Genomic DNA, 18,184 nt, shown 5'->3' with positions numbered 1-18,184 from the left:
AAGAATTTTCCTCAAATCCCCTCTAAACCTCCTGCCCCTTACCTTAAATCTATGCCCCCTGATTATTGATCCCTCCACTAAAGGAAAAAGTTTCTTCCTATCTAACCTATCAATGCCCCTCATAATTTTGTATACCTCAATCATATCTCCCCTCATTCTTCTCTGTTCTAAGGAAAACAACCCCAGTCTGTCTTCATAACTGAAATGCTCCAGCCCAGGCAACATCCTGGTGAATCTCCTCTGCACCCTCTCCAGTGCAATCACATCCTTCCTATAGTGTGGTGACCAGAACTGTACACAGTACTCCAGCTGTGGCCTAACTAGCATTTTATACAGCTCCATCATAACCTCCCTGCTCTTATATTCTATGCCTCAGCTAATAAAGGCAAGTATCCCATATGCCTTCCTAACCACCTTATCTACCTGTGCTGCTGCCTTCAGTGATCTATAGACAAGTACACCAAGGTCCGTCTGACCTTCTGTACTTCCTAGGGTCCTACCATCCATTGTATATTCCCTTGCCTTGTTAGTCCTCCCAAAATGCATCACCTCACACTTCTCAGGATTAAATTCCATTTGCCACTGCTCTGCCCATTTTACCAGCCCATCTATATCATCCTGTAATCTAAGGCTTTCCTCCTCACTATTTACAACACCACCAATTTTCTTGTCATCTGCGAACTTACTGATCACACCTCCTATAGAGCATAGAGTATAAAAATTGGCAAGTCATGCTGCAGCTGTACAGAACTTTAGTTAGGCCACACTTTGAATATTGCATGCAATTCTGGTCGCCAAACCACCAGAAGGACGTGGAGGCTTTGGAGAGGGTACAGAGGAGGTTTACCAGGATGTTGCCTGGTCTGGAGGGCATTAGCTATGAGGAGAGGCTGGATAAACTTGGATTGTTTTCACTGGAATGACGGAGGTGGAGGGGTGACATGATAGAGGTTTACAAAGTTATGAGCGGCATGGACAGAGTGGATAGTCAGAAGCTTTTTCCCAGGGTGGAAGAGTCAGTTACTAGAGGACATAGGTTTAAGATGAGAGGGGCAAAGTTTAGAGGGGATGTGCGAGGCAAGTTCTTTACACAGAGGATGGTGAGTGCCTGGAACTTGCTGCCAGGGGAGACGGTGGAAGCAGGTACGATAGTGACGTTTAAGAGGCATCTTTACAAATACATGAATAGGATGGGAATAGAGGGATACAGACCCCGGAGGTGCAGAAGGTTTTAGTTTAGGCAGGCATCAAGATCGGCGCAGGCTTGGAGGGCCGAATGGCCTGTTCCTGTGCTGTACTGTTCTTTGTTCTTTATATTCACGTCTAAATCATTAATGTACGCTACAAACAGCAAGGGTCCCAACACCGATCCCTGTAGTACACCACTGGTCAGAGGCTTCCACTCACAAAAACAACCCTCGACCATCACCCTCTGCCTCCTGCCACTAAGCCAATTTTGGATCCAATTTGCCAAATTGCCCTGGATCCCATGGGCTCTTACCTTCTTAACCAATCTCCCATGTGGGACCTTATCAAAAGCCTTACTGAAGTCCATGTAGACTACATCAACTGCTTTACCCTCATCTACACATCTAGTCACCTCTTCAAAAAATTCAATCAAATTTGTTAGACATGATCTCCCACTGAGAAAGCCATGCTGACTATCCTTGATTAATCCCTGCCAAGTGGAGATTAATCCTGTCTCTCAGAATTGTTTCCAATAGTTTCCCTGCCACTGATGTTCGACTCACTGGCCTGTAATTACCTGGTTTATCCCCACTACCCTTTCTGAATAATGGTACCACATTTGCTGTCCTCCAGTCCTCTGGCACCTCTCCTGTGGCCAGAGAGGATTTGAAAATTTGTGTCAGCGCCCGTGCAATCTCCTCCCTGGCCTCACATAACAGCCTGGGATACATCTCATCTGGGCCTGGGGATTTATCCACTTTTAAGCCCGCTAAAACAGCTAATACTTCCTCCCTTTCAATGCTAATTTGTTCAAGTATATCACAACCCCCCTCCCTGATCTCTACACCTACATCGTCCTTGTCCATCGTGAGCACAGATGAAAAGTAATCATTTCAAACCTCATCTACATCCTCCGGCTCCACATACAGATTGCCACTTTGGTCCCTAATGGGCCCTACTCTTTTCCCTGGTTATCCTCTTGCCCTGAATATACTTATAAAACGCCTTGGGATTTTTCTTTATCTTGCCCACCAGTGTTTTTTCATGCCTCCTCTTCACTCTCCCAATTACTTTTTTAAGTACCCCCTACACTTCCTATACCCCTTTAGGGCCTCCACTGTTTTCGGCCCTCTCAATCTGTCATGAGCCTCCTGTTTTTTCCTTATCCAATCCTCTATATCCCTTGACATCCAGGGTTCCCTGGACTTGTTGGTCCTACCCTTCATCTTTACGGGAACATGTTGGCCCTGAACTCTCACTGTTTCCTTTTTGAATGACTCCCATTGGTCTGATGTAGACTTTCCTACAAGTAGCTGCTCCCAGTCCACTTTGGCCAGATGCTGTTTTATCAGATTGAAATCGGCCTTCCCCCAGTTCAGTACCTTTATTTCCGGTCCATCCTTTTGCTTTTCCATAACTACCTTAAACACATGAGGGAGAAAGGAATAGAAGGGGACGGTGATCGGGTGAGATGAAGAGGGGGTGGGAGGAGACTCGTATGGAGCAGAAACATCAACACTGAGCAGATAGGCCGAATGGCCTGTTTCTGTGCTGGGAATACTGTGTAAAACTAGACATGATACTGGCATTGTAACCAGTGGCTAGTGGGGAGCATCTCTACCCCAGGACAGGGGGTGGCCCATTGCCCACACCAACCTCGCCACTCTCCTTCCACCTCTTCAACACAGCACTGGCAATATTTCACTTTCCATCACAGCACCTACTGGGTCCCTCAGGGAGCAGGTGGGGGAGGGGATTGTGACAGTGGGAAGGTAGATGTTGTGTGGGAGGGGGTAAGTGTGCATGTAGAGGGCTGTGAGACGGTGAGTCTGGGTGTAGGGGAGTGCAAGGGTGTGAGTGAGGGTGTGGGGAATAGGAGGGGGTGAGTGAGGGGGTAGGGGTGGGGGATGGGAGGGGGTGAGTGAGGGGGTATGGGAGGGGGTGAGGGTAGGGGTGGGGTATGGGAGGGGGTGAGGGTAGGGGTGGGGGATGGGAGGGGGTAGGGGTGGGGGATGGGAGGGGGTGAGGGTAGGGGTGGGGGATGGGAGGGGGGAGGGGGTAGGGGTGGGGGATGGGAGGGGGTGAGGGTAGGGGTGGGGGATGGGAGGGGGTGAGTGAGGGGGTAGGGGTGGGGGAAGGGAGGGGATGAGTGAGGGGGTAGGGGTGGGGGAAGGGAGGGGGTGAGTGAGGGGGTAGGGGTGGGGGAAGGGAGGGGGTGAGTGAGGGGGTAGGGGTGGGGGAAGGGAGGGGGTGAGTGAGGGGGTAGGGGTGGGGGGAGTGAGGGGGTAGGGGTGGGGGTAGGGGAGGGGGAAGGGAGGGGGTAGGGGTAGGGGTGGGGGAAGGGAGGGGGTGAGTGAGGGGGTAGGGGTGGGGGATGGGAGGGGGTGAGTGAGGGGGTAGGGGTGGGGGATGGGAGGGGGTGAGTGAGGGGGTAGGGGTGGGGGATGGGAGGGGTGAGTGAGGGGGTAGGGGTGGGGGATGGGAGGGGGTGAGTGAGGGGGTAGGGGTGGGGGATGGGAGGGGGTGAGTGAGGGGTGGGGGGGGCGGGAGGGCATGAGTGAGGTGGTGGGGGGGTGCGGGGCATGAGTGAGGGGGTAGGGGTGGGGGATGGGAGGGGGTGTGAGGGAGTAAGGGGGTGGGGGATGGGAGGGGGTGAGTGAGGGAGTAAGGGGGTGGGGGATGGGAGGGGGTGAGTGAGGGAGTAAGTGGGTGGGAAGAGGGTGAATGAGGGGTGGGGGAGGCGGGAGGGCATGAGTGAGGGGTGGGGGAGGCGGGAGGGCATGAGTGAGGGGGTGGGTAGGGGGTGAGTAAGGGGTTGGGGAGGTCTTAGGGGGTGAGAGAAGGTGTGGGGACATGGAAGGGGGTGAGTAGGGGGGATGGGATGGGAGGGGGTGAGTAGGGGGGGTCGGAGGGGGTGAGTGGGGGGATGGGGGGACATGAGGGGGGTTAGTTGGGGGTGAGTGGTTGGCGGTGGGAGTGAGGGGGTAGGTGGTGGGACGGGGTGAGTGAGGGGTTGGGGGAGTGAGGGGGTTGGATGAGGGGGGTTGTGAGGGGGTAGGTGGTGAGATGGGGGGAGTGAGGGATTGGGGGAGTGAGGGGGTTGGGAGTGGGGGGAGTGAGGGGTTGGGGGAGTGAGGGAGTGAGAGACGGGGTGAGTGAGGGGGTAGGTGGTGGGATGGGGGAGTGAGGGGTTCTGGAGTGAGGGGTTCTGGAGTGAGGGGTTGGGGAGTGAGGGGTTGGGTGGTGGGACGGGGTGAGTGACGGGGTGAGAGAGGGGGTAGGTGGTGGGACTGGGGGAGTGAGGGGTTGGGGGATTGAGGGGGTTGGGTGAGGGGGGGGAGTGAGGGGGTTGGGTGTGTGAGGGGTTGGGGGAGGGGGGGAGTGAGGGGGTTGGGGGAGTGAGGGGGTTGGGTGAGGGGGTAGGTGGTGGGACTGGGTGAGTGAGGGGTTGGGGGAGTGAGGGGGTTGGGTGAGGGGGTGAGTGAGGGGTTGGGTGAGTGAGGGGTTGGGGGAGTGAGGGGGTTGGGTGAGGGGGTTGGGTGAGGGGGGTAGTGAGGGGGTTGGGTGAGTGAGGGGGTTGGGGGAGTGAGGGGGTTGGGGGAGTGAGGGGGTTGGGGGAGTGAGGGGGTTGGGTGAGGGGGGTAGTGAGGGGGTTGGGTGAGTGAGGGGGGGAGTGAGGGGGTTGGGGGAGTGAGGGGGTTGGGGGAGTGAGGGGGTTGGGTGAGGGGGGTAGTGAGGGTGTAGGTGGTGGGACTGGGTGAGTGAGGGGGTTTTCTGTCTCCTGCAGCATCTGCTGCTGGTAACTCAGACTGAGGTTTATAAGGTTACAAATGACCATTCATTTCTCTTGCAGGAGCGAACACTTTGACTCGACGTTCCAGTATTCCGGCCCCAAGAGACTCATCAACGCTCATCAAAGATAAACTTTGCCGTGTGCATTCCCGCACACTACCCAGCAGGAAAGCAGCAGGCCCAGGAGGCTTTAACACTGCGACCCCCACACGACAAGTTCAAACAGTGTCAGAGGGTGAGGGGACTGACCGAGCGAGGCTGGAGACTCAAATTCAACAATTACTGGCAGAGACAAAGGCCAAGGAGTTTGAAATCGGTAAATTAAGATGCGAGCTGAAACGTCACCAAAACAAGCATGAGAAGAATGATCCAAAAGACTTGTTGGGGTCACCTGGCAATGTAGAGTCACAGCTAAAGAACGTGGAGGAGAGAAACCAGATTTTGGAACAGGAGGTCAGGCAGCCGCAGATAGACAAACAGATCCTGCAGGATCAGCTGCTCACCCTGGAGCAGCTCAGGGAAGGTGCAGAGTCTGTCAGCCAGGACAACTCTTTGAGTTTGAAGGTTTTCCTCAACAGTGATCGCAGCAGCCTCCATACCCCATCCTCACTGGGCATCACCAGGAATCTAACCAGGGAAACACTCGACAGCATGCCCCTGGCTGTTAATGGGGAGCAGTCTCACAGCTCGCTCTCTAACATGAGAAATGTGACCCCCTCCCCAGACTCGATGGACTTTGACAGAGTTTTTAAACCCTCTTCCAACAGCAGTAATCGTTTCCAAGCCAACACTAACTCCTTCGACACGTCCAGCGAGGGATCCCTGAAGGACACCAGCTTAGTGTCAGTAGTTTCTCTAGCTGAGAAGATTCAGCAGTTGGAGGAGAAGCAGCATTGCACTGCTGAGGAACTACAGGCAACGCTACAGGAACTATCCAATCAGCAGCAAGTGGTTCAGGAGCTGACAGCTGAGAACGAGAGGCTGCTGGAGGAGAAAAGCATCCTGGAGGGCTCCTCCCAGCAGCATGACGAGACATTGCAGCAACTGGTCAGAGAGAAGGAAGAGCTGCTCTCACTCCTGCAGGATGGTCAGAAGGTGAGCAGGGGGCCAGAACTGGGGGACAATGTGGAGCCCTATCGGGAGAAGCTGCTGAACTTGCAACAGCCGGTCAGTAATTGCCGGACTCTGGAGAAGGAACAGCCGGGAACTGAAGTCCTGGTGATAAGTCTCAGAGACGAGGTCAGTGATCTGCAGAAGCTGCTGGAGGCAGAACAGAAGCAGAATACTTTGATCGCAGAGACGCTGGACAAATCCCAGACGGCAGAGGAGAAGCTCAGGATTGAAAACAGTGGACTCAGAAATCAACTGGAGCTGGAGAAACACAAGCTCTCCGAGTTGAACCTGGTGAAAAGTCCAGCTGAAAGCTGCGAGTTTCAGGAACTCTTACAGGCAGCTCACTCTGAGAAAGAGCAGTTGGAAGTGGAGTGCTCAGCCCTGAGAGAGAGATCCCTACAAGGAACCCCTGAAGTCACTGATCTGCACAGCCTCTTAGTAAAGGTGAGCACACTTTGGGTGAAGTGATTTGCCATGGGTCTGCAACTCCTAGAAGATCCCCGGAGGCTCGGGGGAGGGGGGAAGTGTTGGGATAAATTGTTGTTTCTGAGAATCTGCACAACACTGCAGCAACAACACTCCGACTGCAACAATGCAGCACTGCCACAACAACAGTTCCTGAAGGTGCTGACTCTCACTGGGATGCAGTCCCTGAAGGTGCTGACTCTCACTGGGATGCAGTCCCTGAAGGTGCTGACTCTCACTGGGGGACAGTCCCTGAAGGTGCTGACTCTCACTGGGTGACAGTCCCTGAAGGTGCTGACTCTCACTGGGTGACAGTCCCTGAAGGTGCTAACTCTCACTGGGGGACAGTCCCTGAAGGTGCTGACTCTCACTGGGGGACAGTCCCTGAAGGTGCTGACTCTCACTGGGTGACAGTCCCTGAAGGTGCTAACTCTCACTGGGATGCAGTCCCTGAAGGTGCTGACTCTCACTGGGGGACAGTCCCTGAAGGTGCTGACTCTCACTGGGGGACAGTCCCTGAAGGTGCTGACTCTCACTGGGGTACAGTTTCTGAAGGTGCTGACTCTCACTGGGTGAAAGTCCCTGAAGGTGCTGACTCTCACTGGGTGACAGTCCCTGAAGGTGCTGACTCTCACTGGGTGACAGTCCCTGAAGGTGCTGCCTCTCACTGGGTGACAGTCCCTGAAGGTGCTGCCTCTCACTGGGTGACAGTCCCTGAAGGTGCTGCCTCTCACTGGGTGACAGTCCCTGAAGGTGCTGCCTCTCACTGGGTGACAGTCCCTGAAGGTGCTGCCTCTCACTGGGGTACAGTTCTTGAAGGTGCTAACTCTCACTGGGATACAGTCCCTGAAGGTGCTGACTCTCACTGGGATCCAGTTCCTGAAGGTGCTGACTCTCACTGGGATCCAGGTCCTGAAGGTGCTGACTCTCACTGGGATCCAGTTCCTGAAGGTGCTGACTCTCACTGGGATCCAGTTCCTGAAGGTGCTGACTCTCACTGGGATCCAGTTCCTGAAGGTGCTGACTCTCACTGGGATCCAGTTCCTGAAGGTGCTGACTCTCACTGGGATCCAGTTCCTGAAGGTGCTGACTCTCACTGGGATCCAGTTCCTGAAGGTGCTGACTCTCACTGGGATCCAGTTCCTGAAGGTGCTGACTCTCACTGGGATCCAGTTCCTGAAGGTGCTGACTCTCACTGGGATCCAGTTCCTGAAGGTGCTGACTCTCACTGGGGTACAGTTCCTGAAGGTGCTGACTCTCACTGGGGTACAGTTCCTGAAGGTGCTGACTCTCACTGGGGTACAGTTCCTGAAGGTGCTGACTCTCACTGGGGTACAGTTCCTGAAGGTGCTGACTCTCACTGGGGTACAGTTCCTGAAGGTGCTGACTCTCACTGGGGTACAGTTCCTGAAGGTGCTGACTCTCACTGGGGTACAGTTCCTGAAGGTGCTGACTCTCACTGGGGTACAGTTCCTGAAGGTGCTGACTCTCACTGGGGTACAGTTCCTGAGGGTGCTGACTCTCACTGGGGTACAGTCACTGAGGGTGCTGACTCTCACTGGGGTACAGTTCCTGAAGGTGCTGACTCTCACTGGGGTACAGTTCCTGAAGGTGCTGACTCTCACTGGGGTACAGTTTCTGAAGGTGCTGACTCTCACTGGGGTACAGTTTCTGAAGGTGCTGACTCTCACTGGGGTACAGTTTCTGAAGGTGCTGACTCTCACTGGGGTACAGTCCCTGAAGGTGCTGACTCTCACTGGGGTACAGTCCCTGAAGGTGCTGACTCTCACTGGGGTACAGTCCCTGAAGGTGCTGACTCTCACTGGGGTACAGTCCCTGAAGGTGCTGACTCTCACTGGGGTACAGTCCCTGAAGGTGCTGACTCTCACTGGGGTACAGTCCCTGAAGGTGCTGACTCTCACTGGGGTACAGTCCCTGAAGGTGCTGACTCTCACTGGGGTACAGTCCCTGAAGGTGCTGACTCTCACTGGGGTAGAGTCCCTGAAGGTGCTGACTCTCACTGGGGTAGAGTCCCTGAAGGTGCTGACTCTCACTGGGGTAGAGTCCCTGAAGGTGCTGACTCTCACTGGGGTAGAGTCCCTGAAGGTGCTGACTCTCACTGGGGTAGAGTCCCTGAAGGTGCTGACTCTCACTGGGGTAGAGTCCCTGAAGGTGCTGACTCTCACTGGGGTAGAGTCCCTGAAGGTGCTGACTCTCACTGGGGTAGAGTCCCTGAAGGTGCTGACTCTCACTGGGGTAGAGTCCCTGAAGGTGCTGACTCTCACTGGGGTAGAGTCCCTGAAGGTGCTGACTCTCACTGGGGTAGAGTCCCTGAAGGTGCTGACTCTCACTGGGGTAGAGTCCCTGAAGGTGCTGACTCTCACTGGGGTAGAGTCCCTGAAGGTGCTGACTCTCACTGGGGTAGAGTCCCTGAAGGTGCTGACTCTCACTGGGGTAGAGTCCCTGAAGGTGCTGACTCTCACTGGGGTAGAGTCCCTGAAGGTGCTGACTCTCACTGGGGTAGAGTCCCTGAAGGTGCTGACTCTCACTGGGGTAGAGTCCCTGAAGGTGCTGACTCTCACTGGGGTAGAGTCCCTGAAGGTGCTGACTCTCACTGGGGTAGAGTCCCTGAAGGTGCTGACTCTCACTGGGTTAGAGTCCCTGAAGGTGCTGACTCTCACTGGGTTAGAGTCCCTGAAGGTGCTGACTCTCACTGGGTTAGAGTCCCTGAAGGTGCTGACTCTCACTGGGGTAGAGTCCCTGAAGGTGCTGACTCTCACTGGGGTAGAGTCCCTGAAGGTGCTGACTCTCACTGGGGTAGAGTCCCTGAAGGTGCTGACTCTCACTGGGGTAGAGTCCCTGAAGGTGCTGACTCTCACTGGGGTACAGTTCCTCCCTCCAATGAAAATTTCTGTGACATTTAAGAAGTTGCAATGGCATATATTTCTCACATACAGGAAAATGTTTCAGTGGCAGGAAATCCTCAAGTCTTTTCTTTTCTTTTCTTTTCTTTTGGGCCTCCTTATCTCGAGAGACAATGGATACGCGCCTGGAGGTGGTCAGTGGTTTGTGAAGCAGCGCCTGGAGTGGCTATAAAGGCCAATTCTGGAGTGACAGGCTCTTCCACAGGTGCTGCAGAGAAATTTGTTTGTCGGGGCTGTTACACAGTTGGCTCTCCCCTTGCGCCTCTGTCTTTTTTCCTGCCAACTACTAAGTCTCTTCGACTCGCCACACTTTAGCCCCGTCTTTATGGCTGCCCGCCAGCTCTGGCGAACGCTGGCAACTGACTCCCACGACTTGTGATCAATGTCACAGGATTTCATGTCGCGTTTGCAGACGTCTTTAAAGCGGAGACATGGACGGCCGGTGGGTCTGATACCAGTGGCGAGCTCGCTGTACAATCCTCAAGTCACATTATCCTAAAACTCAAGGCAGGTTCTGATCTGCAGCCAAAATATTTATTGCCCTTTCAGTGAAGTCACCCAGTGTTTATTTAACATCAGTTGAACTTGCATCCTTATCGAAATGCACACTTACATCTTAGCAGCAGAATATCGCAATGTTTTACTTGTTGTATTGAACCTGTCCTGGGAAGCAATGTCTCCTTTGACCCTCTGTGAGGAATGACAGGAGAGGTTCACTGCTTTATTATAAACAATCAGTCAGCTGATCATGGTTTGTGACCAGCAAAAATTGTTGTTTTGTATGGTTATGGTGCAAGGTACTGAGGACAATTCTGATTTCAGGTGGGGTGTGAGCAGGAACTATTGCAGAGCAAGGACAGGAGTCAACTGGAGGAACTGAGTTTCACAGCACAGTCGCTGCAGGATGAGACGAGTGACAAAGAATCAGAAATTAAAGATATGAAGGAGACCATACTTGACCTGCAGGACCAGGTGGAGCAGCATCAGGCAGTGAAACTGCACAACAACAGGACCATCCTGCAGCTTGAGGGTAAGTCAATATCTCCCTCAGAAAGAATGAATCAAGACTGGGCTCAAAGCCAAGGCGAGAGGGAGATTCAGGCCCCACTCCTGACAAAAAGCTAAGGGGAAAAGAAGTTTCAGCCCTTAAAATCTTATCTGTCTGACCTGCCCAGCCCCGCTCGTCCAGCCCCGCTCGCCCGCTCTCCCACTCTCCCAGCCCGACTCGCCCAGCCCGAAACGAAGCTGAACTGGAGTAGCCATATTAATACTGTGGCTACAAGAGCAGGTCAGAGGCTAGGAATCCTGTGGCGAGTAACTCACCTCCCGAGTCCCCAAAGCCTGTCCACCATCTACAAGGCACAAGTCAGGAGTGTGATGGAATACTCTCCACTTGCCTGGATGGGTGCAGCTCCAACAACACTCAAGAAGCTCGACACCATCCAGGACAAAGCAGCCCACTTGATCAGCACCCCATGCACTACCTTCAACTTTTACTCCCTCCACCACCGACGCACAGTGGCAGCAGTGTGTACCATCTACACGATGCACTGCAGCAATGCACCAAGGTTCCTTAGAAAGCACCTTCCAAACCCGCGACCTCTACCAACTAGAAGGACAAGGGCAGCAAATACTTGGGAACACCACCACCTGCAAGTTCCCCTCCAAGTCACACACCATCCTGACTTGGAACCATATCGCCGTTCCTTCACTGTCACTGGGTCAAAATCCTGGAACTCCTTAACGTGACGTGATTCCAGAATGGTATGTTGCCTCCCTGGTGCAAGGGTCATGGATATCACCGAGCGGCTACAGGGATTTCAGGAGGGGGAGGTGCACAGCCAGAGGTCGTGGTCCACATTGGTACCAATGATATAGGAATGAAGAGGGATGAGGTCCTGTAGGCTGAGTTTAGGGAGTTAAGAACGAGATTAGCAAGTAGGACCTCAAAGGTAGTAATCTCTGGACTACTCCCAAGGCCACATGATAGTGAATATAGGAACAGGAAAATGCACCAGATGAATGCGTGGCGGGGTAGATGGTGCAGGAGGGAGGGCTTCAGATTTCTGGGGCATTGGGACTGGTTCTGGGGAAGGTGGGACCTGTCAAGCCGGACAGGTTACACCTGAACAGGACTGGGACAATATCCTTGCAGGAAGGTTTGCTAGTACTGTTGGAGATGGTTTAAACTAGATTGGCAGGGGAATGGGAACCTGAGGGTAGTTTCAGACAGGACAATTTCAGGGCAGGGAACAGGAGGCAGAAAATTAGCGAGTGATTCTGAAAGACAGAAAAAGAAAAAGTTTTAAAAAGTGTACAGCACAGGAATTTGTCAGTGTTAAAAGGTATTTATTTAAATGTAAGGAGTATAGCAAATAAAGATGATGAGCTGAGGGCACAGATAGACACATGGCAGCATAATATCATTGCTATAATGGAAACTTGGCTTAAAGTGGGGCAAAAATGGCAGCTCAACGTCCCTACATGCAGAGTTTTCAGGTAGGATAGAGAGGGGAGTAAAAAAGCAGGAGGGTGTAGCATATTAGTTAAGGAATCAATAACAGCTGTGAGGAGGGATGATATGCTAAATGAATCATCAAATGAGGCCATATGGGTGAAGCTCAAATAAAAAAGGGGCAGCCACACTACGAGGAGTGTACTATAGACCCCCAAATAGTGAGAGGGAGATAGGAGAACAAAGATGTAGGCAAATTTCTGAGTGCAGAAACAATAGGGCAATAGTTGGGGATTTCAACTACCTTAATATCAACTGGGATACAAACAGTGTGAAGAGCACAGAGGGCACAAATTCTTGAACTGCATTTAAGAGAACTTTTTTAGCCAGCATGTAACAAGCCTAACGAGAGGGGGCACAATTCTAGATTTAGTCTTCAGTAATGAAGTTTGGCAAGTGGATGAATTAACAGTGGGTGACCAGTTTGGAGATAGTGAACATAATACAGTAAGTTTTAGCATAATCATGGAAAAGGACAAAGAAGGAACAGGAGTAAAAGTTCTAAATTGGGGGAAGGCAAATTTTAAGGAACTGAGAGGTGACCTGGCGAAAGTGGACTGGAGACAGCTACTTGAGGGAAAATCAGCGGGAGGCATTCAAAAGCGAGATACTACAGGCACAGTGTAGACATGTCCCCACTAAGATAAAGGATGATACGGCCAAATCTAGAGACCCCTGGTTATCTAGAAGCTTACAGGGTAAGTTAAAGCAGAAAAAGAAAGCTTATTACAATCAAAAAAATCTTAATACTTTAGAAAGCCTAGAGGAGTATAGAAAGTGCAGGGGTGAAGTAAAAAAGGAAAGTAGGAAAGCAAAGAGAGGACATGAAAAATTATTGGCAGGTAAAATCAAGGAAAACCCAAAGATGTTTTCTCAGTACATTAAGAGCAAGAGGATAACTAAGGAAAGGGTCGGGCCTATCAGAGATATCCAAGGGAACTTGAGTGGATGCAGAAGATGTGGGCAGGGTTCTTAATGAGTTTTTTTGTCTCTGTCTCCACAAAGGAGAGGGATGGTGTCGACATTGTAGTTGAAGAAAAAGAGTGTGAAATATTAGATACAAGAAGCATAATGATAGAGGAAGGACTAGAGGGTCTGACATCCTTGAAAGTGGATAAATCGCCAGGACCAGATGGAATGCAACCCAGAATGTTAAAGGAAGCCAGGGAGGAAATAGCAGATGCACTGAGCATCATCTTCAAATCCTCACTTGATACAGGAGAGATACAAGACGATTGGAGGTCTACGAACATTGTACCATTGTTTAAAAAGTGTGTGAGCGATAGGCCAAATAATTATAGACCGGTCAGTCTGACTCCGTTGGTGGGTAAATTGTTAGGATCTATTCTGAGGGACAGGATAAACAGCCACTTAGAAAGGCACGGATTAATCAGGGATAGTCAGCATGGATTTGTTAAGGAAGGGTCGTGTCTTATTAACTTGATTGAGTTTTTTGAGGAAGTAACAAGGAGGATTGATGAGGATAGTGCAGTGGATGTGGTTTACATGGATTTTAATAAGGCATTTGACAAGGTCCCGCATGGCAGACTAGTCAGTAAAATGAAAGCCCATGGGATACAGGGGAATGTGGCAGGTTGGATCCAGAATTGGCTCAGGGACAGGAAACAAAGGGTAGTAGTCGATGGATGTTTTTGTGAATGGAAAGCTGCTTCCAGTGGCATTCCACAGGGCCCAGTGTTGGGTCCCTTGCTGTTTGTGGTATATATTAATGAATTGGACTTAAATGTGGGAGGTATGGTTAGGAAATTTGTTGATGATACAAAAATAGGCCGTGTAGTTGATGGTGAAGAGGATAGCTGTAGAATCCAGAAAGTTTGGTTGAGTGGGCGGAAAAATGGCAAATGGAATTCAATCCGGAGAAGTGTGAGGTAATGCATTTGGGGGGCAAATAAAGCAAGGGAATACACAATAAACGGGAGGATATTAAGAGGGGTAGAAGAAGTGAGAGACCTTGGAATGCATGTCCATAGGTCCCTGAAGATTGAAGGACAGGTAGATAGAGTGGTGAAGAATGCTTTCCTTTATTGGCCGAGGTATAGAATTCAAAAGCAGGGATGTAATGCTGGAACTGTATAAAATGCTGGTTAGGCCACAGTTGGAGTTTTGCGTGCAGTTCTGGTCATCACATTACAGAAAGGACATAATTGCTCTGGAGAGAGTATAGAGGAGATTTACAAGAATGTTATCAGGGTTCGAAAGTTGCAGCTATGAGGAAAGATTGGATAGACTAGGGTTGTTTTCCTTGGAACACAGGAGGCTGAGGGGTGACTTAATTGATGTGTACAAAATTATGAGGGGCCAAGATAGAGTAGACAGGAAGGATCTGTTTCCCCTAGCAGAGAGGTCAATTACCATTGGACACAGGTTTAAGGTGATTGGGAGAAGGATTAGAGGGGACATGAGGAAAATCTTTTTCACCCAGAGGGTGGTGGGTGTCTGGAATTCACTGCCAGGAATGGTGGTGGATTCAGAAACCCTCAATTCTTTTAAAAGGTACCTGGACATGCACCTGAAGTGCTGTAACCGGCAAGGCTATGGACCAGGTGCCGGAAGGTGAGATTAGATTGGGCAGCTAGTTTTGTTTTTCCTGGCTAGCACTGACACGACAGGCTGAATGGCCTCCTTCTGTGCTGTAATTTTTCTATGGTTCCAACAGCACTGTGGGTGTACCTACCCCAGGTGGACTGCAGCGGTTCAAGAAGGCAGCTCACCACCACCTTCTCAAGGGCAAATCTTCTTCTTCTTTGGCCTCCTTATCTTGAGAGACAATGGGTAAGCACCTGGAGGTGGTCAGTGGTTTGTGGAGCAGCGCCTGGAGTGGCTATAAAGGCCAATTCTGGAGTGACAGGCTCTTCCACAGGTGCTGCAGAGAAATTTGTTTGTCGGGGCTGTTACACAGTTGGCTCTCCCCTTGCGCCTCTCTTTTTTCCTGCCAACTGCTAAGTCTCTTCGACTCGCCACACTTTAGCCCCGTCTTTATGGCTGCCCGCCAGCTCTGGCGAACGCTGGCAACTGACTCCCACGACTTGTGATCAATGTCACAGGACTTCATGTCGCGTTTGCAGACGTCTTTAAAGCGGAGACATGGACGGCCGGTGGGTCTGATACCAGTGGCGAGCTCGCTGTACAATGTGTCTTTGGGGATCCTGCCATCTTCCATGCGGCTCACGTGGCCAAGCCATCTCAAGCGCCGCTGACTCAGTAGTGTGTACAAGCTGGGGATGTTGGCCGCCTCGAGGACTTCTGCGTTGGAGATACGGTCCTGCCACCTGATGCCAAGTATTCTCCGGAGGCAGCGAAGATGGAATGAATTGAGACGTCGCTCTTGGCTGACATACGTTGTCCAGGCCTCGCTGCCATAGAGCAAGGTACTGAGGACACAGGCCTGATACACTTGGACTTTTGTGTTCCGTGTCAGTGCGCCATTTTCCCACACTCTCTTGGCCAGTCTGGACGTAGCAGTGGAAGCCTTTCCTATGCGCTTGTTGATTTCTGCATCTAGAGACAGGTTACTGGTGATAGTTGAGCCTAGGTAGGTGAACTCTTGAACCACTTCCAGAGCGTGGTCGCCAATATTGATGGATGGAGCATTTCTGACGTCCTGCCCCATGATGTTCGTTTTCTTGAGGCTGATGGTTAGGCCAAATTCATTGCAGGCAGCCACAAACCTGTCGATGAGACTCTGCAGGCACTCTTCAGTGTGAGATGTTAAAGCAGCATCGTCAGCAAAGAGGAGTTCCCTGATGAGGACTTTCTGTACTTTGGACTTTGCTCTTAGACGGGCAAGGTTGAACAACCTGCCCCCTGATCTTGTGTGGAGGAAAATTCCTTCTTCAGAGGATTTGAACGCATGTGAAAGCAGCAGGGAGAAGAAAATCCCAAAAAGTGTGGGTGCGAGAACACAGCCCTGTTTCATGCCACTCAGGATAGGAAAGGGCTCTGATGAGGAGCCACCATGTTGAATTGTGCCTTTCATATTGTCATGGAATGAGGTGATGATACTTAGTAGCTTTGGTGGGCATCCAATCTTTTCTAGTAGTCTGAAGAGACCACGTCTGCTGACAAGGTCAAAGGCTTTGGTGAGATCAATGAAAGCAATGTAGAGGGGCATCTGTTGTTCACGGCATTTCTCCTGTATCTGACGAAGGGAGAACAGCATGTCACACTGTGCCTCAGGGTAGACGCGCTCGGCCATCTTCTGGAGCCTGTTCAGAGCGACTCGAGCAAAGACTTTCCCCACTATGCTGAGCAGGGAGATTCCACGGTAGTTGTTGCAGTCACCGCGGTCACCTTTGTTTTTATAGAGGGTGATGATTTGCCCAGTGCATTGTAAAGCCAAATAGGGATGGGCAATAAATGCTGGCCTGGCCAGCGACGCCCACATCCCATGAGCGAATGAAAGAAATCCTACCCGTCTGGATGACATGCAGTACTATCTTGAACCCCACCCCCACACCTGTTCCTACCACCTTACTATTCCAAATATTTATCAGTCTTTAAGCAAAGAATTCTTTTCAAAGACCCAATTTAAATTTAGTCCTTATTATTAATTTAATTTTTTCTTGTTCAACTGGCCATCTGATGAAATAATATTCAGGCTTCACCTTTTCTTTGCCCCAATTTTGAGCATCTGTTATCTTTCCTCAAAGCTCGTTCCATTGACACTTGGGATTAACCTTTGCTGCTTTTCTCTGCACCCTCTCCAATACATATACTTTGAAGTGAGATTTGTCCAGTGCATTGTAAAGCCTCAGCATAGCCTCTGTCATTTGAACCCACTGTTTTGGCTATATCCCAATATTCTATCACTTTAATTGCTTCCCCACATTGTCCTGACATTGAAAGTGACAAATTTACACTTACTGCCAGGCTGTTTGCTGTCTCCCTGTGCTAATTCTATTACTGTTATTCCATGCCTACATTGCTGATTCATGCTTCCAATATGAAATATGCAGTTCATAAAATGTTTTTGGGATAGTTTCTAAGAACAGCACGTTCTGGAGACAACCAGAGACCAGGCGATACTAGATCTGGTATTGTGCAACGAGATAGGATTAATTAATGACCTCCTCATAGTGAAGGCACCCCTAGGCAGCAGCGATCATAATATGTTGGAATTTTACATTCAGTTTGAGGGAGAGAAGAGTGGGTCTAAGACAAGTATTTTGAACTTAAATAAGGGCAATTATGAGGGCATGAAAGCAGAGCTAGCTAAAGTGAACTGGCAAATTAGGTTAAGGGATAGGTCAATAGAGATGCAGTGGCAGACATTTAAGGGAATATTTCAGAATACACAGAATAGATACATTCCAAAGAGAGTGACAAATGCCAAGGGGAGGACCCACCATCCGTGGTTAACTAAAAATGTTAAAGGTAGTATCAAACTTAAAGAAAAAGCATATCATTGTGCAAAGATGGGAGGCAGGTCAGAAGATTGGACAGAATATAAAAAACAGCAAAGAATGTTTAAAAGATTAATAAGGAAGCAAAAATTAGAGTACGAGAGAAAGATGGCGACAAACATAAAAACAGATAATAAGAGTTTCTATAGATATCTTAAAAAGAAAAGAGTTAACAAAGTGAGCGTTGGTCCTCTAGAAAGTGAATCTGGGGAATTAATAAGGGAAAATAAGATGGCAGATGAATTGAACAGGTATTTTTCATCAGTATTCACCATAGAGGATACAAGTAACAGAAATAGCTGTCAGGAAATCAGGAAAAGGAAGGAAGGGAGGAACACAAGAAAATTACAATCACCAGGGAAGTGGTACTGAACAAATTTTTGGAGCTGCGGGCTGACAAGTCCCCGGGTCCTGATGGACTTCATCCTAGGGTCTTAAAAGAAGTGGCTAGTGAGATATTTGATGCGTTGGTTTTAATTTTCCAAAATTCCCTAGATTCGGGGAAGGTTCCGCTGGACTGGAAAATAGTGAATGTAACTCCTTTATTCAAAAAGGGAAGGAGACAGAAAGCAGGAAACTACAGGCCAGTTAGCTTAACATCTGTCTTGGGGAAAATGTTAGAAGCTATTATTAAAGACATTATAGCAGGGCATTGAGAAAAATTCAAGGTAATCAGGCAGAGTCAACATGGTTTCGTGAAAGAGAAATCATGTTTAACCAATTTATTGGAGCTCTTTGAAGAAGTAATATGTACTGTGGATAAA

The 18,184-nt window shown here is 50.3% G+C and overlaps 1 protein-coding gene across 2 annotated transcripts in view; it reads left to right on the top strand.

Annotated features, from left to right (window-relative positions):
- LOC137346888 (cytospin-B-like) overlaps nt 1-18,184 on the top strand; it is a 58,589-nt gene that overhangs the window by 19,950 nt on the left and 20,455 nt on the right. For both annotated transcript variants that reach the window (XM_068010877.1, XM_068010876.1), the window contains exons 4-5: nt 5,042-6,537; nt 10,305-10,512. In XM_068010877.1, coding sequence (XP_067866978.1) covers nt 5,042-6,537; nt 10,305-10,512 — 1,704 coding nt within the window. The remainder of the gene's footprint in view (nt 1-5,041; nt 6,538-10,304; nt 10,513-18,184) is intronic.

The sequence above is a fragment of the Heterodontus francisci genome, chromosome 30, assembly GCF_036365525.1.
Source record: "Heterodontus francisci isolate sHetFra1 chromosome 30, sHetFra1.hap1, whole genome shotgun sequence".
NCBI lineage: Eukaryota > Metazoa > Chordata > Chondrichthyes > Heterodontiformes > Heterodontidae > Heterodontus > Heterodontus francisci.
Note: the sequence above shows the minus strand (reverse complement) of the source record. Positions and strands in the feature narration are given on the sequence as shown.